A 9,629-nucleotide genomic window follows, 5' to 3' on the forward strand; every position below is an offset into this window, starting at 1 on the left:
CCATGCTTCCGTGCTAGGAAGTGAGGAAAAAAACATGGATGCCTCCATGCGTGTGACTGGTTAGAAACAACTTATCCAGCTAACTGTGATGAATGATGCAGTGAACTGTAGAGTCAGTGTTGGATTTAACAAGTGAATATATCTGTATGCCGACTGATCTGTAGATCAGTCGGCATACAGATATATTCACTTGTTAAATCCAAATACTGTAGTATAACTTATTCACAGTCAGAAGTGCTGCTGAGTTTACTGTTCATGCTGTGAGGCGCCATGTTGATTTGACTTCACTTGCGGGAACTCGGGAGTAGGAACCACTTCCGAGTTTAGAGTGAATCTTCTGAAATATTTTCAAGTAAATATGCCGCAAATGGGGGCATTTTCCATTTTTCACACTCTTTTATGAAGTAATCTTTCTCTCGCTCCGCCCCCATCTCCCTCCACCAATCAGAACACACCACCGCAGTGCGCGTCATCGCGTGCAGAGGCCATTCCGGAAGTGGCTAATGAATGATTAGCTCGAGTCGTTATTTTGTGCACTTTGCCAATCTCCGGTTACTGCAAAGCAGAAACACCGTGAGTAGAACAATTGCACTTTAATTTTTATTCACATGTTTATTATTATTTTTTGTTATTTTTATTTGTATTAATCGAGAACTGGATTCTAGCTAGGTCTTTCAGTGTCTTCGCTAGGTAACTTAGTTTAGCTAGCTGGTTAACTTTAAAGTGACGTAGAGCTTTTATTTATTATCCGAACACAAAGGAAGGAATTCATTTTGAAACATATTTCTAAATTCGTTTAGTTTATTCATTTTAGTGGTTGGTAATGTGTGTGGGTTAAGCAAACTGCGCTTAATAATCCTGACAGCTAAAAAACTGTTTTCCAAACTTTTATTTACATGCGAATGTTTTCTGTTTATGTTCAGATATTATCTGTCTCCGACCTCCTTCATACTCTGTTCCTCATGAGCTGCACACATCTACTGCTGGTCCTGAGCCTGGCTGTGGGCTCAGCCGTGACCGTGGAGGTCCAGAGGCCTCGGGGAGTTCCCCTGTCCAGTAAGAGAACCGGCAGGACACCTGCCTTTCAGGGGAAAGTAGATAAAGCAGGCTCAGAAAGACACTAGATGACTAATTTGCATATTAATTATTCATCCTGATTACTGGCATATCAAATTACAATCTAGGGAACACGAAGAAGGAAGAGTTTCACTTGGAAAAGAATTTTCATGGCACCACAACCTACAACTGTTATGTGTTTACAAAAAAAAAAACAGTAACTGTGATGTGGGCTGGAGAGCCGTATCAAGTTCAAGACTGTCGCTAGGTTTAAAAAAAAAAAAAATTTTAAGTCTTAAAAGGGGTTTAAAAAGTCGCCAAATCTTGCGATGAAGTCTCTGAGTCGGCAGCGCCGTATAACACTCATGTTGTATAACCCGTTTGTCATTGTGACCCATTTTCTTCCACTTTAATTTGCACAGAACGACATTTCTATGATGAGAACAGCCCGTTCACTTGCCTGGACGGCTCCCGCACCATTCCTTTTGACCGAGTGAATGACGACTACTGCGACTGCAAAGACGGCTCCGATGAACCAGGTGAAACTGAAACACTGTCTCCGAAAGATGACATCATATAATTTGTGCAGTGAATGAACACACACCCCTCTAAAACGACCCACAAGCTAAACACACTCGGGCCAACACCAGAGGGTTTGTTTGACGTCCAGGTGATTTATGAAAATAAAGTTGTTACAGTCTGATTTTCATTGTGCTTTATGGATAATGACCTTACAGGTTGTTGTACATACATACACTATATGGCCAAAAGTATGTGGACTCCTGGCCATCACATCCATGTCTGAATCCTTCCTAAGCTGTAGACACAAAATTTGAAGCACACAGTTGTATAGAATGTTTCTGTATGCTGGAGCGTTATAGTTTCCCTTTACCGGATCAAAGAGGAACCTAAATCTGTTCCAGCATGATGATAACAGTGCTCCTGTACACAAGCGAGCTCCATGAAGACTCCATGGTGCGTTAAGTAAATCGTTGGAGTGGAAGAACTCGAGTGTCCTGCACAGAGCCCTGACCTCAACCCCACTGATGAACTGGGATGAACTGGACCTGGAGTCTCCTCGACATCCCGACATCAGTGCCTGATCTCAATAAGGATGTTGTAGCTGAATGAACACAAATCCACACAGCGACGCCCCAAAACCTAGTGGAAAGCCTTCTCCGAAGTATGGAGCTTATTATAACATCAAAGTGGGGACCAACTCCATATTAATGCACATGGTTTTGGAATGGGATGTTCAAAAAGCAATTCTGGGTGTGATGATCAGTTGTCCACGTACTTTTGGCCATATAGTGTATGCGCTGTATGCGTGTATTTTGTCTGCGCCACTCACGTGAACTAAACATGATAGCTCTGTGAAGCGTGGGTTGGTTTTGACGGTTCAGCATTAAAGATCATTATTACTTCTTGTCCTCCCCCAGATGCTCTGGTATTTCACTTCAGTTATGTTCTGCTCTCGGTTTTGTGTTTTCATCCATAGCATCATGTGATGCAACCATTTTGAATGGCCGCGCTATTACACTGTGGTAAAGGAGTTGTGGTGTGAAGAACAAACAGTCCGAGTTCTCAATGCTAAAATGTCCAGAAAGAGAACCAAGTCCCGTTTATTGACCATTTGTATTGTGAACACAGAAAAGCACTGAGGTCATTTGTGGCTAGTTCCCTTTTAAGTGGACTGAGTAAGATTTGTTTAAGAAGAGCTGTATGTGAGAACACCACGAGCGAGCATTTAATGTACGTCAATATGTCTTAACTAACGAGGGGTATTTTTCATCATAAACCTTTTATTTGACATCTAGGCACTGCTGCTTGTCCCAACGGGAGCTTCCACTGCACGAACGCCGGCTACCGACCCACTTACATCCCGTCCTCCCGCATTAACGACGGCATATGTGGTGAGAGCCTCCACCTCGCAGTCTCAGGACTAACCTGAATAAGGACACCCGGTCCGATCAAAACATCATGTCTGCAGTCACAATACACCTTGCATATTAAACTCGTATTGATGAACCTGTTATGAGGCATGAGTAAACACCGGCCAGTCTCGTTTGATCCAAATTACTCTGAGTATTAGATAATGTAAAAATAATTAGTTATTAAGTGAGCCAGGCATTTGTTTACATGTTCTGTAATATCATTATGGTGAAGGCTAATGTGCCCTAGTTTGGGATTCAGCATTGGTTTGTTTCCTTCATAGACTGCTGTGACACCACCGATGAGTACAACAGTGGGGCCAAATGTGAAAACACCTGCAAGTAAGTTTGGGAGTCGTGTAACAGAACAGCTTTCCTTAAAGAGAAGATCGTTCTGCTGCCTGTAATGTAACGGGTCTTATACAGTAAACGTAGGCTGTAGAAGAAAACCTGGGTTATATATTAATAGATGTGTTGTCATTACCGAATGAATACTATTTAGTCTGTGTTTTGGCAGCGGTTAAAATAAAGCGAATGACACTTTATTAAAAGCAGCTTAGTGTTTCTTCAAGTCCTGCTAGTAATCCACGCCAACCCCAATGCAGTCATAACACCCACTCGGGAACTCGTGTTTTTCCGCGCGCCCCAACATTCTGAGTTGGGGGTCAGTCGATAACAGGAAGTCATGAATGTGACGATTATATCAGACGGTATGAATGATTTTAGTGATAATTCTGCCGCTTCAGTTCTCTGTTTTATTTCAGCAAAGCAAAATAACCGACTTCGTGCATTATCCAATCTTTCTGACCGAACCCACTTGAACACGCCACATTATAACCACCGCCTCCAAACTCGTACACACAAATCTCCAAGCAGGACTTGAAGACTGTACCGCCGGCCTATATTTTGGCATTTCCTTGCTCCCAACTCACCTGATTGAACTTGTCTGCTAATTACCAAGCCGGCTTGAGAATCGCCGCTCTAAGTGGAAGGTCTTCACTCGGAAAGCGGTCAATGGTAGTAATGTTTAGTGTATTCATTTGTACGTCTTGTATTGCGTTTGGCAGGTTGTGCATCACTTGCATATTGTGTTATTCTGTCACAGTACACACACGCAATAAAAATAAAATATAGTAGACATATTAAGCTATAGTAGACTGTAAATAAATGTCATGTGAATAAACGTGTGAAGTCATGCCTTAACGTGCCTCTGCTGGTTGTCAGGGAGATGGGCCGAAAGGAGAAGGAGGTTTTGCAGAAGATGGCAGAGGTCACCAAAGAAGGTTTCCTCCTCAAACAGCAGCTCATTCAGGAAGCTAAGAAAACCCAACAAGAAAAACAGGTGTGTGTGTGTGTGTATGTATGTATATGTGTGTGTGTGTGTGTGTGTGTGTATATATATATATATATATATATATATATATATATATATATATATATATATATATATAATATAATATAATATAATATAATATAATATAATGAGATGTACTTTGTAAAATAGAAACACACTGCGTCTCTTACAGAACAAGCTGAATGACCTGCAGAACAGTAAGAAGGAGTTGGAGGAGAAAGTGGAGGACATGAGGACCATTAAAGAGACAGCAGAACAGCCAGAGAAGGAAGCCAAAGAGCGCCATCTTAAGGCTTGGGAGGGTCAGTGCTGCTGTTTTTCATGATTTCATTATTTTTCTCAGGAATAAATTTCCACTTGTACAGTACAAATTTCCAATATGCAGTGCCCTTCACTAATATTGGCACCCTTGGTAAATTTGAGCAAAGAAGACTGAGAATTTGTCTTTATTGTTTAACCTTTTGGTCATTTGAAAAAATTCACAAAAATACTCTGCTCTCATGGATATCACACAGTTGCAAACAACACAGGTTTATCAAAAAAAATCTTTATTGAATATAGGTGTGCAACAATTATTGGCTCCACTATGAATTAATTTGAGAAAAATATATTTTAAGTCTATTCCCACTGATTATTTTACATTTTTTTTAGCACACCTGGGTGACTAGTAACAGAAAATTGTTCAACCATGACTTCCTGTTTCACAGGGGTATAAATATGAGGTAACACATAGACCAAATTCCCTTAGTCATTCATAACGATGGGTTCTTACCCGCAGAGTGGTAGCCAAATGGAAAAGTACCTCATGCCCACGGTTAAATATGATGGTGGCTCTTTAATGTTTTGGGGCTGTTTTTCTGCCAGAGGACATTTTGTTAGGATACATGGCATCACGGACTCTATCAAATATCAACAGATATTAAATGAAAACATGACTGCCTCTGCCAGAAAGCTTCAAATGGGCCGTGGTTGGCTCTTCCAGCAGGACAATGATCCAAAACATACATCAGCATCAACACAGAAATGGTTTACTGACCACAAAATCAAGGTCCTGCCATGGCTATCCCAGTCCCCTGACCTGAACCCCATAGAAAACCTGTGGGGTGAACTGAAGAAGAGAGTCCACCAGCGTGGACCTTGAAATGTGAAGGATCAGGAGAGATTCTGTATGGAGGAACGGTCTGAGATCCCTCGCCATGTATTCTCCAACCTCATCAGGCATTATAGGAGAAGACTCAGAGCTGTTATCTTGGCAAAGGGAGGTAGCACAAAGTATTGACAAAAGGTCCCAATAATTGTTGCACACCTATAATAAGCAAATATTTTGTTTTATAAACCTGAGTTTTGTTTGCAATTGTTTGATATCCATGAGAGCAGAATATTGTTGTGAATTTTTGATCAAAAGGTTTAACAATGAAAACTAATTTTCACAGCCTTCTTTGCTCATATTTACCAACGGTGCCAAAATTAGTGGAAGCCACTATATTATATTTTTTCTTATTTATTGATTGATGAATTCCAAATTGGATTTATGCAGTGATAATTATGCTGATATGTATGTTTTGTTTTATTTTATTATTAACAGCATGTCATTATGCTGTTGCACATGAAACCATTTATAGTAAAACCCCTGGCAAAAATTATGGAATCACGCCTTTTTTTACTTCATAGCAAATAAACAAATCAAAGATATAACACCAAGAACTGAATATTAATATTAATAACTGAATATTCTGGTTGTGTGAAACATACCTCAGAGAAGTTTAATGAAATTAGTTTAATTAATAGCATTTTTTCAGATCATTTTCCCAGATCAAGTAGAGTAAAAAATTATGACATCACTGTGTTGAGGAAAAAAATATGGAATCACCTTGTAATTTCTGAAACAAATGCCAGCACAAGTCTAAAAATGCAACTTCATCTGCAGCTGAAAGAGAGTGCTTACAGAACGTAACCTGGGACTTTTTGAAAGGAAACATGGCCCCAACAAGAGTGTTGTCAATTGAAACAATAGAAGGGATTATAAAATTCCTTCAAGAAAGAAATCTAAAGTGTTCCCTGTCAACTGTGGCTAAAATTTAGTGCAAGTGTAAACAAAATGGGAAGGTTATAAAAGGAAAGCATACAGGTCGACCGAGGAAGACGTGAAAGCTTCAGGATAGAAACCTCAAAGCCATACGCCTTCAAAATCAAAACGGCACAACAAAACAAAGGAGCGGACACAGGAGTCGATGTTTGACAGAACTGTAAGAAATCGGCTGAATGAAATGGGATTTACGCATGGAAAAGCCAAGCGAAAACCAAACACCTAAAAACAAGGTTACAGTGGGTTAAAGAGAAGCGGTCATGGAGTGTGGAGTGAGGACGAAAGTGATATTGAGTGATGAATCACGGAGCTGCACTATACGAGGAGATGATGCTGAACTTTTGTCTGATGCTAGTTCTAATGAAACATATAAAGATGACCGCCTGAAGAAAACAATCAGATTTCCACACTCATGTATGATCTGGGGTTACATGTCAGATAAAGGACCAGGGGAGACCTCAACAGTCAGTGCACAGGTGTATGGTGATATTTTGGACACTTTTCTCATTCTAGTGATAGAAGATAGTTTGGATGATGATGATGATGATAGTGATGATGCATCTCGCCACAGAGCAAAGAGTGTTAAAGCTTTTCTTGAGGAAAGGCAGATCAACTCAGTGACATGGCCAGCAAACAGTCCGGACCTCCATCCCATTCAACATTTACGGTGGAAACAAAAAAACTGGTCCATGACCAGGCGTCATCCTGCAAAGCTGAAACAAAGTTGGAACCAGCTTGATGGAGCATATTGTTTTTCATTAGTCAAGTCCGCACCTTGAAGAACTCAGGCCATCATAAAAGCCCGAGCAGGAGCAACAAATACTAATTGTGGTGTTTTTTTTTGTTTTGTTTTGTTTTTACTTTTTCCATAATTTTTTCATCTACTTGATCTGGAAAAATACACCATTAATTAAAACAATTAAACTTGTCTGAGGTAAGTTTCACTAAGCCAGAGTGCTCAGCTATTAAACAGAAATTGTTTTGTGTCATATCTGTGATTTGTTTATTTGCTACATTGTCAGGTGAGCATCCTCTAAGTGTGGTGATTTATATAATAATTTTCCTAGTGACGGGCTTTCATATCGTCTGGTCTGTGCGTCTCTGAGCCGCGTCGCCTCTTTGCTTTGCTATTATTACAGAACAAAAAGCAGTGATCAGTGCAGAGAAGGACAAAGCCAAGATGGCAGAAGCTTTTCTTGAGCTGGATGATGATGTGGATGGATTGTAAGTGTAGCTCTCTCTCTCTCTGTGTGTGTGTGTGTGTCTATGTCTGTGACATGGAGTGAATTTTGGGGTTTTTCTGGCCAGTTGATAGTGTTTTTCTGTTTTTCAGTGTTTCGGTTGCCGAGCTGCAGATGCACACGGAGCTAGATTCCGATGCGGATGGCACTTTTTCTGACACGGAGGCCCAGGTATATATTTGCTTTTTTTCTTCTTCTTCTTTCTTTTCTTTGTTTGCACCTTCTATTTATAATAACCGCAGTGTGATGTCTTCCCCAGGGGTTGCTAGGAGGAGTCGACCAGGTAGACACAGCAGCTTTTGAAAGCATTTGGAACAACATTAAGGACAAGTATGTCTCCGAGGTCAGTAAACGCACCCACACTACAGTACAATCTAGATTCAGTTGTCTTCTCCTGGCTACTGCTGAACTTTTTCAGTCACTCTTGTCACAGAGAGAATGGTTCATAACAGATTTTGTATCATATGATCAATTTAAAATAGGGTTGCCTCTACCAGTCAGTATTTTTATTTATTTATTTATTTTAAAATATGAACTGCATCATATACACTATAACGTGATGTCGGCGGAAATATTTTTCCATCTCGCAAATATTGTACAGTTGTTTTGAGCAAAGTCTATCACTTTCTACTCTAATTCAAAGCAATAATCCAATCTCAGTTATAAAAATCCAAAGATCCTGAATATATAGCATTTTATCTAATCCCAAATGTTTCCATACATACAGTGGAAATGTTTTGCAGAACCTCCATTCTTACATTATGATCTCGAGACAAATCTGGTGGTCAGGAAACACCACCCCCCCACCCTTTTCCCCCTTTTGAAATAGCTCTGCATTTAGATTCCTTCTTACTAATTGACGATGGCAATCGAATGTTGTTCTACTCTACTACTTTCGTAAGTGATGTGCGTGCACTGCTCCGCTCCAAGTCCGTTTGTCCAAGCTTTATATACGGCCATTTGATAATGAGCTTGTTTTTCTCCTGTCGAGTTACCCTCCACACATAGCCCACAATCCAGCATTTTCCCTCAAGTTACATAAAGAGCAGCATTATTTAGCATGATTGTATACAGAATAAAATGGGTCATAATAAAAACAATATTTCTACTGAATATTTTGCACCATTGCTATTTGATTCCATGAAGATATGATTATCATCCTAATTGTAGTATGAAAGATCGTAGACATTTGCAAGGAATGGGCAGATTGCATAATATGAAATGCGGTGTCTTTTTTTTTTGTTGTTGTTGTTGTTTTTTTAAATGTTCTAGTATTTACCATTATTTTTCTGGTTTGGTTGGAGTTCTTAACTACTGTTGTCGACTTGTGAGTGATCTTAGCATTACTGTGTTTAAAGCTCTGAATGCAGCATGGAGAATATATGTGGCAGTCCACAATCCATGGTACTAAATATGCAAAATCATTCAACAGTGCTTTGTGATATGTAGCTGTTGAAATGTTTGCATTGGTTTGGTATGGGAGAATCTGTTGCTTATGACTCCATAATACCGTCAAATGCACATGAACACACACTTTAGTTTTCTGAATATGGCCATTGTGTAATATTCACAGTGAACGGATTTGTTGCAGTCTCAGCCTAAGGAGCCAGCTCCAGCAGAAACTCCGGCAGAAGAAAGTAAGGAACCAGTCGTGGACAACGACTCCGAGACATACCCCGATGACGACGACGACGACGTTCCAGAAGAAGAGGAAGAGGACGTTGATGAGGAAGATGATTATCCAGAGGAAGACCTTGATAAGGTAAGGAAGGTGAGCAGCATATCTATCTGCTCAGTTAGGTGAGCGGCTTGGCCGCTGTTCTGTGAACCTCTCTCTAGCGGCGTTATTTTGCTCAGGCTCCTTCCAGCATCAAGACTCCAGAGAAGATAGAGGAAGAAGACACTATGCCGTCTTATGATGCTGAAACTCAAGCTTTAATTGATGGTCAGTAGGACTTTTT

General features: G+C 40.2%; 1 protein-coding gene across 2 annotated transcripts in view; it reads left to right on the top strand.

Annotated features, from left to right (window-relative positions):
* Nucleotides 1-438: 438 nt before the first annotated feature.
* prkcsh (protein kinase C substrate 80K-H) overlaps nucleotides 439-9,629 on the top strand; it is a 13,636-nt gene continuing 4,445 nt past the window's right edge. Inside the window, exons 1-12 of one of the 2 annotated variants that reach the window (XM_053612779.1) lie at nucleotides 439-573; nucleotides 924-1,056; nucleotides 1,479-1,595; nucleotides 2,874-2,969; nucleotides 3,272-3,329; nucleotides 4,212-4,329; nucleotides 4,514-4,643; nucleotides 7,567-7,651; nucleotides 7,761-7,839; nucleotides 7,928-8,011; nucleotides 9,260-9,439; nucleotides 9,526-9,613. In XM_053612779.1, coding sequence (XP_053468754.1) covers nucleotides 508-573; nucleotides 924-1,056; nucleotides 1,479-1,595; nucleotides 2,874-2,969; nucleotides 3,272-3,329; nucleotides 4,212-4,329; nucleotides 4,514-4,643; nucleotides 7,567-7,651; nucleotides 7,761-7,839; nucleotides 7,928-8,011; nucleotides 9,260-9,439; nucleotides 9,526-9,613 — 1,234 coding nt within the window. In that variant the 5' untranslated portion in view covers nucleotides 439-507. The remainder of the gene's footprint in view (nucleotides 574-923; nucleotides 1,057-1,478; nucleotides 1,596-2,873; nucleotides 2,970-3,271; nucleotides 3,330-4,211; nucleotides 4,330-4,513; nucleotides 4,644-7,566; nucleotides 7,652-7,760; nucleotides 7,840-7,927; nucleotides 8,012-9,259; nucleotides 9,440-9,525; nucleotides 9,614-9,629) is intronic. The other variant, XM_053612780.1, reaches the window with a different exon arrangement.

This window comes from Ictalurus furcatus, chromosome 24 (genome assembly GCF_023375685.1).
Source record: "Ictalurus furcatus strain D&B chromosome 24, Billie_1.0, whole genome shotgun sequence".
NCBI lineage: Eukaryota > Metazoa > Chordata > Actinopteri > Siluriformes > Ictaluridae > Ictalurus > Ictalurus furcatus.